The sequence below is a fragment of the Fulmarus glacialis genome, unplaced genomic scaffold, assembly GCF_000690835.1.
Source record: "Fulmarus glacialis isolate BGI_N327 unplaced genomic scaffold, ASM69083v1 scaffold39420, whole genome shotgun sequence".
Lineage (NCBI taxonomy): Eukaryota > Metazoa > Chordata > Aves > Procellariiformes > Procellariidae > Fulmarus > Fulmarus glacialis.
Window position 1 is genome coordinate 5,909 of NW_009187841.1, and position 15,797 is coordinate 21,705.

A 15,797-nucleotide genomic window follows, 5' to 3' on the forward strand; every position below is an offset into this window, starting at 1 on the left:
AAGCTGGTGAAGGGCCTGGAGCACAAGTCTTATGAGGAGCCGCTGAGGGAACTGGGGCTGTTTAGCCTGGAGAAGAGGAGGCTGAGGGGAGACCTCATCGTGCTCTACAACTACCTGAAAGGAGGTTGTAGCGAGGTGCGGGTTGGTCTCTTCTGCCAAGTAACTAGTGATGGGATGAGAGGAAATGGCCTCAAGTTGCACCAGGGGAGGTTTAGATTGGATATTAGGAAAAATTCCTTCACCAAAAGGGTTGTTAAGCCTTGGAGCAGGCTGCCCAGGGAAGTGGTTAAGTCACCATCCCTGCAGGTGTTTAAAAGACATGTAGATGTAGTGCTTAGGGACATGGTTTAGCGTTGGACTTGGCAGTGCTAGGTTAACGGTTCGACTCGATGATCTTAAAGGTCTTTTCCAACCTCAACGATTCTGTGATTCTATGAAATGATCAGGATCAAGCCTGCTAGAAGTTTCTGGAGAATTTGTGAGTGTGGGGGGAAAGAAGCCATTTGAGAATTTCTTTACCCTTTATTTTGAGATCACTTAGTTAGCATTTAATGTAATAACATAGTAAATGAATTCAGAATAGGTTAACTTCTCTTTTAATCCAAATATATTTTAGATGTATTTTGTTTCATGTCTTGACTTCCTCTTAGAAGAGTACTGGATGATAGTGGCTATAGGAAACCTTAGATCCCCCCTCCACTCCACCCCTCCCACCCGCCGAAGTGAGTTTCAAAGTGTTTCATATCGATTGAGATACATAAGTATCACATCATATAGATACTATACTGGTGTTGCCTCACAGAGGAAACCTCTCCCCCCTTCTTTTGTGTAGTGGGAAAAATGGAACAACTGGACCCCACCTTCCAGTAAGAAATTGAGTTTCAGTTTATACAAGGTACAAATTAGTGTTAGGACTCACAGAATGTTACGAGATCTGCCTACGTATAGAGCCTTACAAATGCTGGGGATTTGAAACGTCTCTGTCACTAGCAGCCCTTGTAGAATTGGGAGAAAACATACCTACTTCACTTCTACTGTTTAATTTCAGTTTGATACTTAGCACTTCTTTCTTGAAAATTATTACTGGAAATGACAATACTTATTTTAGAGTTGCTTGTTGGCAATTCATTTACAATCTTAGAATTGTCAAACTTTGAAGATGCTTGTCAGCACATTACAGAAATTGCATTTTTCTGGTGCTGCTATGGTACTTCTTTTACACATATACTGATCTTATTTTTATGTGTAAGAGCACTATGGCAAAGGTGATTCGGTTCTGTGGTAGTAGTCGTGCTATAGTTAAGTAATTCATTGTTTCTGGTTTCTCTGATCTGCTTGGAATGTCTGCTTTTCTTTGTAATCATTGTAATGGTAGAAGGCAAAAGATTCCCAGTTAAATGATTGTAGTCACACTAGCAAAGCCATGTTTCATTCTGCAAAGCCAAAGCATGAATTTCTAGCTCTTCCTGCATGCCCTGCAGAAAGCAGTCATGCTAGTTAGACATTTTAGGAAGGCTGGTCAAGGAGAACCACTGGTTGCCAATTAAATCGGTGGTACAGTGGAGCAGAAAGTATGTTGTCGGTGAAAAGAAAGTGGTAAGGATGGGCAAAATCGGTGCCCTAATAGCGGGGACAGCAGCAGTAGAGTATTACTGCCATCTGGTGTTCAAAAAAAAAAATTGCTAACGATGAACTCAAGAAGTTGCTTTCTATTCCTTATTGCTTCTATTGTATTTGTGTTCAGCCCAGCCCCAGGATTCTCAAGTGGCTCAAGATTCACCAGTTCTTGCTGCTGAAATTGGAGAGGGAGTTAAAACGCATTCTGGACCATCATTCAGACTTGATAATACGGTTAGTCATATCAAAATAACCATGTTACGTAACTTACTCTTTATTTGTGATTAAATCTTTCTATCTCATATTGGGAGGCTAAGACTGGGTGTGGTATTCTAGATGCAGCAGTATAACAAGCACCAAGTAAAGAGAGGTAATCACTGCAATGGATCTACTGGCTATATTCCTGTTCATACAGCGCAGAATGCTGTTGCCCCTCTTTGCTGCCAGGGCACACCGTGGGCTTACGCTCAGCTCGCTGTCTGCCGAGACTCCTGGGTCCTTTTTCACAGACTGCTCCCCAGCTTGGACTGACGTATGGGGTTCTTCCTTCCCAGGCGCTGGACTTTGCATTTGTTCTTGCTGTGTGTCATAACATTCCTATAGGGCCTCATGAGGATCCTTCTAGAGGATCATGAGATCCTTCTAGATGTCAGCCCTGCCGTTTAGTGTATCGGATGGTCCTCCCAGCTTAGTGTTATCTGCAGTATGGTTTCATCTCCTCTGGGTCATTGCCAAAGGTGTTAAAGAGGACAGCTCCTAGGATGGAGCCCTGTCATACTCCACTTGTTCCCCACCTCCAGGTAGAGTGTACCCCTTTAATCGCTGTCCTCTGAGCCTGATTATCCAGGCAGTTTTTTTTACCCATCTTGTCATCCATCCATCCAGGTTGTGACATCCAAACTGGGATACAAGAATGTAGTGAGAGACAGCGTTAAAAGCCTTGCCAAAATCAACACCAATGATATCCCCTGCTTTTCCCTCACCCAAAGATCCCATCGTTTTGTCAGGAGATAAAAACAGTATTTAAAAAATGCTGTGTATAACATGTATTTGTATATGTGTGTATAACATTATTTTTAAATATGTGTATGTTAAATATAATTATATAAGGTAGTATATAATGAAATATGTAGGGGAACGGTTTCTTAGATTTTTGTCTTTTATCTTCTTAGTGCACATTTTAATTCAGAGTTTGGGAAGAAATGTTCACATATAATTCTTCAAAATTGGGAAGTACAAGAACCTACATGCTCTGTTTTGTGACTTTGTAGAGCTTACTTAAAAATTAAGGAAGATAATATTTTAGGATATTTTGTATATTTTTCATTTAATTTCGTAGAATTAAATTTTTAAATCAGTCTCCTGTATGCAAAAGGCTTAGTCTTGCAAGTACTTGTAAAATTCCTGAGTTTTTCATGTATTGCATATATGTTCCTCTGAGATCTACAATTCTACTGAAGTGGGTCTGTGATGAGAAATAGCCAAATCTGATGACCAGAAGATAAAATAATCTTCCAGGTGTCATGATTTGTATGGAGTTCTGAGAAGCTTTATAATTGTGTGTGTGTGTGTGTGTGTGTGTGTGTGTGTGTGTGTGCGCACACGTGTGTGTGTGTGTGTGTGTGGAGGGGGCTGTTGGGGAGGGGTGTGTCTGGGATGTTGGGTGTGACTGTTTTTTACTGAGCAATGATGAATCTGTATTTGCCTGACTGCAAAACATGAGGGCTTCTACACTTGAACTGAGCTCAGAATAAGATGTGTGGATTTAAAGCTTTAATTATGGACATCCAAATACATGGTAATAGGTATATTATTTTATCCTAGGAAGTACTTTCTAAAGTAGTATCAACGAACTTAGGTTCAGAGGCTTTCATGCAAGGAATACCCTGTGACTTATCTTCAACAATTTCCACTGGAAGCTTTTTGACTAGTGAAACGTTGGATGTGAGCCCTGTTGACACTGGTAAGTGTTTGGGTTTTGTTGTTGTTCTTGTAAAAGGAAAATTGTGCATTCTCTTTATTTCATAATAGAATGGGTCTAACTCACTGGACATGAATTCTTCTGAAATAGACTACTGGGGAACTTCACTTACGAATGAATTATATGTCTTAGAGTTGAGAGTAACTAGAATATTTCGTTATGTGCTCATGATTTTTTTACTTTTGTAATAATTTAACATTATAACACATGAGCTTTGGCAAAGGATGTTTTGAGTTTTACTAAGCAACTATAATGCTAGCAGTTTTGAAGTGGCAAATTTTTTTAAAAAAGGGAACCCTGAATCATACACTGATAAAAGTTTTCAAATCAATATATATCATAGATTGTTATAGAGTTATGATTGTTGTCTTGCTGTTAAGAGAATTGTTCCAATATTCTTGTCACCATAGTAATGCTTAATAACTTATTTGTGAAAATGTCACTTGAATGCCATATTAACTTTTAATAGTTTTCTGGGAAATACGTGTTCATATCCTTTTTTGCTTGCAGTCTGCCTCTTGATCTTAAGTTAGTTTTTCATAAAATTAAAAATCATTCCTTTATAATAAATATATAGTTGCTCCTTTATATACTGACATCACTTGTGAACATGGGAAGTGAGTTTGAAAGTGATTAGATAGTGACCCATGGATTTATTTACTTTAAGGCTTAATATTGTGTTAATCTGACGCATACCTGATCTCATCAACAACCATATGCGTATATGAGTTATTCCATGTTTATAAAATCAATTTTTGAAGACTACAATTTTTGAGCTGCTGAAATCTCAGGCTGTATTTTAACCCTAATGTTCTAAACTTGTAAGTGTTATTTTGAGTAATAAACTTCATAACTCATGTGGCAAATCTGTGTTTTATTGAAGTAAAAAACCTAAGGCAAATTCTAAGATCATTTGTTTGTAGCTCTTCTTTTCTATTGTTTTTTAGTTGTGGAATCAAAATACCAAAGGTTTTGGTTACTCAGCTACATTAATGAATTTTTCAAGTCTAGCTGTGTCTTAGAATGACCTTTTCTGATAGCTTTGTGCAATTCTTCTGTAAGCATATAGACAAAGAAGGGTTGGTATGCTAACTAGGAACACTATTTTGGTTTCCTTGATTCCCTCAGATTTCTTTTGTTGGTATTGGGCAATTTCGATTTAAGCATGAATAAAACTACTGCCTGATGTCATAAAGATACTCAAGATCGTATTAAAGGATTGACACATTTATGTGCGATAGGAAGTAAAAATATGCTAGCTAGCATAAAATAACAGTATTCTTTTCTGATTTTATTGTTTCAGTATTTCCTAAATCTACATACTCTAAAAGTGCTAAGCTGTACTGACTACTACCTAATTAGATATTATCAACTTGAATTTGTGGAAGTTTGTGGTAAGGTTTGGGGGAGCATTGACAGGAGACAATTAAAGAAACAAAACCCTAGAGTTCTTTATGAATATTTCAGGATATTAGGCAGTGTCTTTTCAGATCACTTCATGTATGTGGTTTATATGCAAAACTGTGAACATCTAGCTTACTATTTCAGGATTGTCTTCTGATAGTACGGAAGATCGAATTTTGAGAGAAACTGTAAGCTGCCTTTGGAACTCCTTGCTGCCTTTTACCTTGCAGCAGAGGCAAGAGAATTTGTCTGGAGCATCTGAAACTCAGTTGCCTGAAGGAGAGATGTACCTTTGTAAAGGAAGTCAGATACAGCAGATCTTGGGGAAAGGTACTGGAGACTTGAACTCTTACTTGGAGGACAATACACATTTCCAAGGTATTTGCCATTTTAAAGCATTTTTGTGCTGCGCTCTCATCATACAGGATGAGGAGGAGTTCACTCAGTGTTATGTGTTAGTCTGTATCATTTATATTCAGCTTACATTTTAAAGTCATTAAGGATTTTACATGCGAGAACTTTGATGCTTTGTTTTCACGCTTTGCTTTATGTATATGTCCGCGTAGCATAGTGTAGTGCAAGATAGTCTGATCAGATATCTGTCTAATCATAGCCTAGTTCTGCGCAGCTTCCTGCTACCATGGCTAGATTGATTGTTTTCTGTGCCAATTTTATCGCTTGTTTATGCACAATTTTCTCTTCAGGAAGGTAGAGACAATAATATATAATACTTGATTATTCATATAGGGTCACATAGTTGATGAAACACTGATTAACAGACTGGTGGGAGTTCGGTGCTGTCTAGAAAAATGTAACGATTCGTGAAAATAAGAACATCTCTATTAGCTATCATGAAGATAATGCTAGTATTTTCATTCACTTCCTACTGGAATATTTGAAAACCTAGAATCATAGAATTATAGATTAATCTAGACCAGGAAGGACTTCTAGTTATGTGATCCAAATTCTCCTTCCTGCTCACAGCAGAGCCAACTTAGACCAGGTTGCTTAAGGCCTTCTCCAGGAAAGTTCTGAGTATCTTCAAGGACAGAGATTCCACATGCCCCTGTGGGCAACATTTTAACAACTTTCTACTTTCCTTCTCTTTTTTTTTTTTTTTTTTTTTAGTTGTATCCAGCCAGAATTTCCTGTGTTTCATCTTGTGTACATTATCTCTTTTTTTTTCACTAAGCATGTCCAAGAAGACTGACTGCATCTTCTCTATACTGTCTCTTAGTAGTAGACAGCAGAGATTTCTGTACCCCTTCCCAAACACCACCAAGCCTTTTCTTAAGATTGAACAAACTCAGTTTTTTAGTTTCTCTTTGAACATCATGTGCTTCATCCTTCCTTTAATCATCCTTGTGGCTCTTCATTGGACTTGCTTCACTGTGTCACTGTGTGTTTTGTACTGGGAAGCTCACACTACTTCTGATGCAGTCTCACAAGTGCTGAACCAGAGAGCTTATGGACTTAATCTTTTCATTTAAAAAAAAAAAAAATTGCATCAGTGTAGCACTTTCTTGCTGCTTTTTATACCTGCATTGTATCAGAGTGAAAGAATTGGATGTTGTAAAGATTATTTTTTTTAACAAGCTAGTATTTGTATACCTGCAGAATTCTATATACTTTATTTACTGCATATAGAAGCAAAGTGTGATATGTCTGTTGGTTTTTTGAGGGGGGTTGTTTTTGGGTGGGTGTTTTTTGTTTGTTTTTAAAATAACCTCTTTTCTTATAGCTCTAGCAGCTGAACTTGATTTTCCTGAAATAGAGAGACATTTTCCAAACTTCCATCACCAGCTCTTTCAGCCTTTGGAACCAAGTCTTGACTTTGATGCTTCATCGTCCTGTTCTCAATACAGAATTTCACAAGACAGTAGAGAATTTAGCAAGGTACTACAGAAAAACTCTGATGGAGAAATACTCTGGCTTAAGATTTCTGTAAGATTTAATTGTATAATCCCTATAGTGTTTTCTGTTTAGGAGGAACACAATAATAATCTTTGATATACTTAGAACTGGAAGCGTTTTTGCTGGTTGTAGCAGAAATGTGATCCAAAAATCAAATATTACCTTTAACTTTTTATCCTTCATATTTCTGAAATCAAGATTTTTTTTTTTTTTTTCTGCCACTAGACTTCAAAATTTTCAACAAAAAGTCAAGACATGTCTATGTTTCTAGAAGTGGGAAACTCCAGTTTGAATATACAAAGAAGCAGTCTGCCTTCCAGTCTTGAAACAAACGGGCCAAACAACATTACATCAGAAGAAGAGTCTGTTAAAGAAAATGCTACTCTAGGTATGTACAGTATAATCAGATCAATGCTTTCAAAATCGACCTATTGCCAATATGTAAATACTAACCCTTAAGGTGGATTTGCTGTGTTGAAACTGGGAAGGAACTCTTCTCTATCAGCCCTACTTTGAAATGTCTTAACTCTGCTGCTGCTCTCTCACGCGTTGTCTTCTCCACCACCTTTAGTGGGTAGAACTCCTAAATTTTGTGAAGTTCTTTATTTCCTCAGCAGTTATGACTTCAATACAAAAGCAGACCTGCATATTCATGTCACTGTAATGGATATTATGTTACTTATTACTTGTGCAGTAATTATGATGTTAGTGAAGAAATACCAACTCTGGTTGAAACTGTCAGTTTAAATACTTTTCCAAATACTTGTTCGTGCATATCCATCATTTTGTAAGTTTGAGGAAATTAAAGAAGTTCATAAATTGATTAAAATTTTCTGAGATATATGTGTTAGAATCTCTCTGATCTTACTTGTTTTTCTTTTATACATTGTGTCTTTCAAGAAACCATTTAATTTTCCTTTTCCACTGTTAAGTCACACTAATGGTCATTATGTACTGCACACTGTGATATTTGGTCTGATTATATAATTGCTTTATCTATCTGCAAAATGAAGGCACGGAAGAGAGGAAGGAATAAACTTTTAGATTACAATGTAGTAATTAATTTAGTAGATTAAAAGTTTATGATTCTACAGCAGCATTAAGTTAACTGCAGCTCATAGCAGGAAAACTTTTTTAATGTTTTGTAGTTGAATTCAAATTAACTTGCTATTTCATGTATTCTAAAGAAAAGAACCAATCTGAAATTCCAAATGCAGCTAGTAGTACTTTAAATATTTCTGAAGCTCTTACTTACCAAGAATCAGGCGTTTCAGCATTTTAAGGTGCTTCAACAGAAAGCTGAACAGTAACAGAAAACACGGCACAATATTTTAAGTCATAGATGTATTTATAATGTAAATGTTCCTGGTCAATTATCTTTGTTATTTGCATATATATACATCTACATTTTAGAAACACACACTATTTATCTTTAAAGCTGCAAGCGACTATTCTGTGTCTATTATACTCCTCTCTTTCTTTAGCTGGCAGATGCTGGTAAAAAAAAAAAAAAAGAGGCTTACACTTTGAGACTACCTGTGGTCACAGCGAATACGATTTAGGAAACTCCCTTCTAACTTCAAAACATTCTATTTCTAAATTGCTAAACAGTCTTTGTGCTTTAAATGTAACTGCAGTATCTCCCCATCTCTGAAGTGTTTTTATAATCCCAAACCAAATATTCTTGTGCTTTAAAAGAGCGGGGGGGAAATAACATAAGCAACAGGCTAAGCAAGTGAAAACTATTTTGGGTTGTCAGTTCAAGGCAGACTGCTATGTAAGTCCATCATCTGGAGAATTTTCTAGTAATGGCTGATGTTGCAGTGTAATTCCTCCCTTCCTGTTAACAGCTATTTATCAGGAGACAATATTCTTTATACATGTAAAACTAGATATTTTGTATGTGTCAAAGAATGAAAAAAAATCTTTAAATGAAACCTTTAAAGGTTTATGTGATATATTTCTGTCTGTGTAAAAAGCCTATTGATAGCATGATGCTGGAGTTAGTGTAACTGATTTTATCAAACTTAGGTCAGAGGCATGTTGGAAAAAAAAATCTTTTTTTCAACAACCCTGTTGTTTGTTTGGCATATGCTGTACTGCTGAAATGCCTCCCCAATAATTAAAATGCTGATATCCAATCTTTCTCTTTTCCCAGCCTCTTCTGGAAAAAAAATACATCTTGATTTGTATGTGTAGACCCTAAGGGAAAGATAACTTAGGGTGCAATATTGTAACTTGTAGGAACAGCAATCAGTGTTCCAGTTTGGATGTTTTCTTCTGCTATGAAGAGTTTTGGCCCAACTAATGGTGTTTGGGATTGTTTTCTTCGTGTTTTAGACACTTTGTTGGAGGCCCAAAAGGGACTCAAAGGACTTCCATTTACAGACTATAAATTGTAAAATCCATTGACTTTCAATATAGTTATGTCAGCACCATCACGAAGTCTGTCCCTAAACATATTCTAAGAGGCAACAAAAAGTGGTGTTTCTTGAAATTGTTTTGTGTACAGTGGAGGAATCATTTTATGTAATGTTAATGGTATTATGTTTGAAGAAATGTAAACAGACTTTTTTAAACAAAATGTTTTTTCCTATTTACTAGACTTCTTATAATACGTTACTGAAAAGTGTCATTATGGAGGGACTTTTTAAAGTTGAAATTCTGTTGCATTAGTTAGAATTTTAACTCTTGATAATTTTTGAAACAGCATCTGAAGAATCTTTTCACCCACTGCAATCAGAATCTACTCTGAGTGATCACTATCAGAATGCTGATCAGCCAGGAGACCTTAGTGCTGTGTTACAGAGATCTTTTGAACGAACCCCTGGAATTAAAAAATGGAGCAATGAGAACTGTATTTCATCTGCCAGAGAATACGAAGAACTGGCAAGAAATATGGAATGTATTAATCTCCAGTGTTCAATGGAAGATCTGCGAAATGAAAGTCTGAATCCACTGGAAGAGCAAAAATCATTTTACCAGCTAAATACCACACCAGTTACAGTGGATGAAACTTTCCCTCAACACTTGTTAAAAGAGATTGTCGCTTCTGAAAAATTACCTGTGGAGGCATTTGATAAGAAGTACGTGAAGCTTCCTGAGAAATCAGTTCATGTACCTGAAGCAAATAAAGCTGTGGCGCTGGATTCTCAGTACAATACAAATATAAAGGAGCCAGATGAAGGCTTTCCAGAACTACAAAAATCTTCAAGGGTTCCCAGAGAAACCAACTTGGAAGACTCAGACATCCATTTACAGATGGATGTTGTTATACAACAGAATGGTTCTCTCCTGGAAAGACATGAAAAACACACTAATTCTCTGCCCAGAACCTCATGTTGTATTCCAATCTGGGTGAGTAAAACAGATTTCCAAACTCAGTAATTTGCCCAGGCTTTTTTGTTGGGTTTTTTTTGTTGTTTCACCAAGTTGTCTTAGACCTTTAATATCTGAAAGCTTGGCAAATATTGATTTTTTTACAATTCTAGTTTAAGACATGCATGCTTCCTGGACTTCTGCCCTACACTTCTTTCAGATCATAGCACTGAAATAATTAGCAGTAGCTAAAATGAGCTGGAGTTCCCATGATTGTTGGAGGAGCTATAGCATCTCTATTGCATCTCCCTCTCTCAGCATCAGTTGGTATAGCGTATGCATCTGTATTACATGGCACGGTTACATAACTGAACAGCCCCTATCCCCATTTAGAAGCCTGAAGGAGGTAAATAATTTAACCAAAGCATAAGCAAACTTAAGGAAATAGCTTTGTAACTTCAAAAAAAAAAAGTTTGCCCTAGAACTAAGTAATTTAAACTTGGGGGGAGTGGAGGAGAGGTGGAATTTTTGTTATTGTTTGGTTGCTTTGGGTTATTTGTTGTTTTTTTTTTTAACACAGGTATATAAAATACTTTGCATTGGACTTAAGTTCCAGGGTTTGGATACACCAAAACCTCAGGCAAAGTGTTCTTTCTGTATTTCATTTATTGCTTGGGGGCAGATTTTCTTCTACATGTTAAATGAGCCTCCTTTTTCTGACAAGATAACAGCTGTTGCTATTGCTGGAAATAGTGATTTTTTTTTTTTTTTTTACTTTTTCTTTTTTTTACACTGATGTCTTGTATAATGTATTTTCTAGGACACTGAGTCAGGCTGTGGTATTATGGAAGAACCTGAACTCACTCTGATAAGTTCAAATGACATCAGTATTGCAGAATCAGACGTTGAACATACTAACCAAGAGAAAATTAAGGAGGATAAAATCAGTAACCCAGCATGCGTGGATCAGTCTGAATTTAATGTTTTTACTGAGGTGAGTCTTTATTATCTAATGTAATTCTGATTTTAACTTAGTCTTAATCATAATAAGGAGAGGCTCCACTGTAGCAGTTAATCCACTGTTGCAAAATGGAAGAATGTTAGGGGTATCCGAGCTTAGTAATTGCTTGGATCGTCTTGGTTTGATGTTATGTTTTCTGGACCGATCTAATAGATCTTAAATTCAGGCTAGTCTTTAAAATCTTCTTGTCGTATTGGTGTAGATATGAGAAATAGAACTATCTTGCTGGTGTTTGCAAGACTAAATTGTATCCCATTAGTTGGAGACTTGAATGAGAGGACAAAACAAAAGCTACAAACTAAACGGGGGGAAAAAAGGAAAAATCCCCTACCTAGTGGATGGAGCTTATATAAAACAAAGGCCATAAATTGTAGAGGGACTGGTTTGCAGTGAGGGAATAGTTTGGGTGCTGAAGCAATAACGTAGAACCAAGTAATATGTGTCTGTTAGATGAAATCATGTTTCAATTACAGGAGGCATCTAGAGAAGATCCTAAAAGTGCCTAAGGATGGGTCTTTATAAAGTAATTGAAAAGTGGGTAAGGTGGAAGTTGGCAGCTGGAGGCTGTACTTCTGCAGTGGGTGTTGCCTTCCAGCTGAGAATGGAGGAAAGAGAGACAGCAGTAAGAGTGGTGGGGGAGAGCTAGAGAGAACAGGCAGAAAGAAAAATACATCTGTTGAGATGAAACTATGCAGCCCTGTATTAAGAACAAGCAATTGAAATCTGGTGGGCAAAGGGTTTTTAATGGATTTTTAGAAAGTAGCTTTTTAATACTTACTACCAGGATCCATTTCTGATGTTTTTCTTGCATTTGCTATAAAGGCAAAAGAGTATGTCTTTCATTTCCATTGTGTCTACGCTAGTGGTACAGTACTACCACTTCACTCAAATTTGTGGTATATCTTAAGCAGTTCCAGTCACTGATTCCTTTTGAAACAGGAGAGAGAATTTTTACCGCTAGCTCCAGATGGAGATTATTCAGTGTTTGTAAGGCCTGACAGCTCTTCCAAAGCCCAGAGTCCCAATGACAGTCACTTTCCATCGCATCAGACTGCAGGTAATTATGTCTAACTTCAATATACTGAAGTTGAGATAGAGAAGGTCTGCCTTTATAGTATTAAAATCATCAATAAAATACACCTCTCCTTTGGAAAACATAGAGCTGCTTTTACTTAGGCAAGTGCATCTTCAGGCTTGGTTTGTAGCACATTTGACCCAGGTTTAATACGTATCTTATTGACAAGGAAGTATTGACTTGTCTCTTCCTATGCCAGGCTATCTTTCATGAAAGTTCATAATATCTACAATACGCTGTTTTCTGTGTGTTGTAACTACTTAATTTTGAAGAATTCTGTGGTGGTTTGTGGTTTGTTGTCTTACAGTTTATGTGTCTTCACTTGTTTTTTTATTTCCTGTTAGTCCCCAAGCTCCAAAGCCAAAGAGTGTCTTTTTTTTCTATTCTGATGATAGTATGCATCAGTAAAATACTGAAATAATTTTTGTCCAAGATGAACAGCAGTAACATGAAAGACAGGAATTGACAGAACTTAACTGTGTTGGAGACTTCTCAGGTCTTTGATATGTTTTGATGCCTCAAGATTGCTTTCGATGCAGTGTTTATCACAGTATTTGTCTTGCAGACCTGCTTAGTTAGATTCCATAGGTCTGAATTGCTTCTTATTTTGCAAGATTACTCATCATTCACAGTGTCATTCTCCTAATACAATTTCCAAAAGTAGCCAAGCTGAGCATTTTAGGAGGAATACACTGAAATGCATGACTTATTAGAGGTGATGTTGCTCATCCCTAAAAGTGAGAAATGTTCAGACTTCTCATTCTCTTTCACAGTGATGCTGCTGGAGTTTGCAGCTACACCAGGAAGTTTGCAAGAATCTTTTTTAAAAAGAAAGAAGAACTTCATCCAGAAATCTCTGAAAAGAGTAGAAGAAATAAAAAATAGAGAGAAAGAAAATGAAAAGCCAGAAGCCAGACAGTTTCAAAGAGGAAAGTCTGAGAAGTTAAGCAGGCAAAAGGAGTCTTTTCTTATCTCTGGTACGTTTATCTGGGGACAAGACATAGCATTAGGTACGCTTTTAGTTGCTGTTTTATATCAAAGAATAGATTTCACATTTGTTGCATCTTTGCTATTGCAGACTGGGGTATTTGTTTTCTCAGGGATGTGGGGAGCTTTTTTCCCCCACTGTCTGGCTACCTCTTCAGACTTGTAAGAGCCCTTATGAGTCCTCTTGATATTTTCACAATCTGCCCACTTGTTTGTAGTCATAAGGTGTCTCTGCAAATAATAGTTGTTTATCAAAGAACAACCATATTAAGTGAACTGATGCATCTCTAATGTCTGTTAATGGGGTGTTGGAAGTTGGCTGTTGAGAAGCATGGCTGGCTTAAAGTACAGGCAGCAGCCCCATGAGTGAGACTGTGAAGATATATTTTTAACACAAGACATCACCTCCATTGGTCCATTCTGCTAGCTTACTTCTTTTTTTATAATGTCACTTAGAAAACTTTGAAAACCTTTCATGCTTTTGAGTTAGCTGACTAGAGATTTAAATTTATGATATGTTTGGTGCTTTTTTAGGGAAAAAAGGTGCAGTGGCCAATCAGCTGAAGAAAGTAGGAGAAGTGAAAGTGTCTTCTCCAGAGGACAGGAAGTCTGGAGAAATTGAAATGCACCAGCGTACTTCAAGGTATTGCACGAACACAAGTGGGAGGAGTTTGGATTAAAAAACAGAAGTAGGTCATCTGTGTCTTGTGAAAACCACTGGTCAGTCAGAGCAGTTTGTGCTCTTCCAGTTGGACCCAATGCTGCTTAACACAAAACATCTGGGAGGGAGAAGGCAAGTGTGTTTGATACAGGTACCTGGTGGGAAGTTTCCTGGCACAGCTGGCAGTAAGAAACATGACTGGCAGCCTGCTCAGTCCATAGTGCTCAGGCAGCTGTGCCGGTTCATGCATGAATTTGAAACAAAGTTCACAGTTGCACTTGGGCACTTATTAATGGTAACATGCAGCAAGTACAACCTCTGAAGGGGGTGTCTGTTAGATGCAGCCAAAGAGGAATTTGAAGTGATTCTAGATTACTGGAGAGCTGAGTCAAAATTTCCTTTCTTAATTTCTAGCAATTGAGACAGTATAAACCCTTAAGCTTGTTAACTTATTCCAGCTTTGCCACTTTCTTCCTGACAAGACACAATTTTTTTCTGACTGTTTTGACAGACTTTATAATCAACTTGCAGAAGAAAAAATCAGAAAGGAAGAAAAAACAAGGCAAGAAACTTATGCTAAAAATAGAGAAAAGGCTAAAGAGTTTCAAAAGGTAATAGTCTGCTACAATGTCGTTCTATCTGGTTAGTTCTCTTGATTTCACTGAGCTTCTAATCAGACTAATTGAGATGTAGTTCTGTGGTGTGAGTGCAACTCAAATGGAGACCATCCAGCCTGGATTTTAAGTGATGCTATTGGTATGTCCCACTTAAGAATTTCCTTATCAACACTAACACTGAGCTAGAATTTTCTCTAAAAAGCGTGTCTGCCTTGGGCTGAATTTTTCTGATGACTTGAGGCTGAGCAAAAAGAGACCCCAGCTCCTAGAAAGTCTACTTGATAAAAGAATAGCAGGGGGGTTTATTAGTCCAAACTTGACTGAATTTCCATTACAAGGCAGGGTTTTTTTGGGGGGTGGCTTTGTTGGCTACTCTAGGTAGCTTAAGATTCTGCCTAGCTGAGCACACCTGAACTTACATTTGCAAGAATCCTGTCTGGGTTTGCCTGCGGTTGCTCTAGAATAGGGGGTTGAACAAGAGGACTGGAGTTGTTAATTCTCCCTGTCCCCTGCTGAGCCTCGTAAGGGGCCCTTCCAGACAGCTGGGAGGAAGGAAATGCTTGATGATCCTGACAGGCTGAGACAGCTGCTGGGGACTCCAGCCCCAAGTCCTGCCTTTAGCACTGACCATCTCAACTTTTTTGTGGTGGAATAAATTGCTGCTCTTTTTATGTTGTTTTACAGATTCCATAATTAACAGAAAATAAGAGAAATAAGCATACCTTCCCCCTGAAATCTGTGGGCTTTTTGGAGCAGTAGCAGTAACTGAACCCATTGCCCCATTGTCCAGATTTGCCCTGTCCATACATGAGTAGTACCTCAGTTGTGTCCACCTTCTTATACTGCTTTTCGTATAGTCACTTAAGCTACACTACTTGTAGTCTCATGGTTTGTTTTATTTGCAGAAAATGCTGGAAAAACTACGAGCCAAGAAGACTTGGAAAGCACCATGACTTGCAGAAGACTTTGAGCAACAAGGAACACTACTGTATTGGTACAATCCAAAAGACCACTGAATAATGCAGACTTCATTAAGTTAATTGTGGAGCCATTAGGAATCCTCAGCTTTAGGCTGTAGGAAAACCGTAAGTAAACAAAATCTGCGTAGTACCTTAATGGTTTACCGAGATCACTACAGCAGCAGATTAACTACTGCTTTAAACATGGCTTGTCTCCAATGGAGTAGACTGTTGTCAAAAGCT

General features: G+C 37.5%; 1 protein-coding gene across 1 annotated transcript in view; it reads left to right on the forward strand.

Moving 5' to 3' along the window:
- LOC104075841 (centrosomal protein KIAA1731-like) overlaps nucleotides 1-15,548 on the forward strand; it is a gene marked incomplete at its 5' end in the record, with an annotated part of 21,428 nt that extends 5,880 nt beyond the window's left edge. Inside the window, 12 exons of the mRNA XM_009576502.1 lie at nucleotides 1,745-1,851; nucleotides 3,442-3,580; nucleotides 5,147-5,380; nucleotides 6,744-6,898; nucleotides 7,142-7,304; nucleotides 9,627-10,273; nucleotides 11,055-11,228; nucleotides 12,195-12,312; nucleotides 13,104-13,307; nucleotides 13,852-13,960; nucleotides 14,490-14,589; nucleotides 15,501-15,548. Of these exons, the coding sequence (XP_009574797.1) occupies nucleotides 1,745-1,851; nucleotides 3,442-3,580; nucleotides 5,147-5,380; nucleotides 6,744-6,898; nucleotides 7,142-7,304; nucleotides 9,627-10,273; nucleotides 11,055-11,228; nucleotides 12,195-12,312; nucleotides 13,104-13,307; nucleotides 13,852-13,960; nucleotides 14,490-14,589; nucleotides 15,501-15,548 (2,198 nt within the window). The remainder of the gene's footprint in view (nucleotides 1-1,744; nucleotides 1,852-3,441; nucleotides 3,581-5,146; nucleotides 5,381-6,743; nucleotides 6,899-7,141; nucleotides 7,305-9,626; nucleotides 10,274-11,054; nucleotides 11,229-12,194; nucleotides 12,313-13,103; nucleotides 13,308-13,851; nucleotides 13,961-14,489; nucleotides 14,590-15,500) is intronic.
- Between the last annotated feature and the right edge of the window lie 249 nt (nucleotides 15,549-15,797).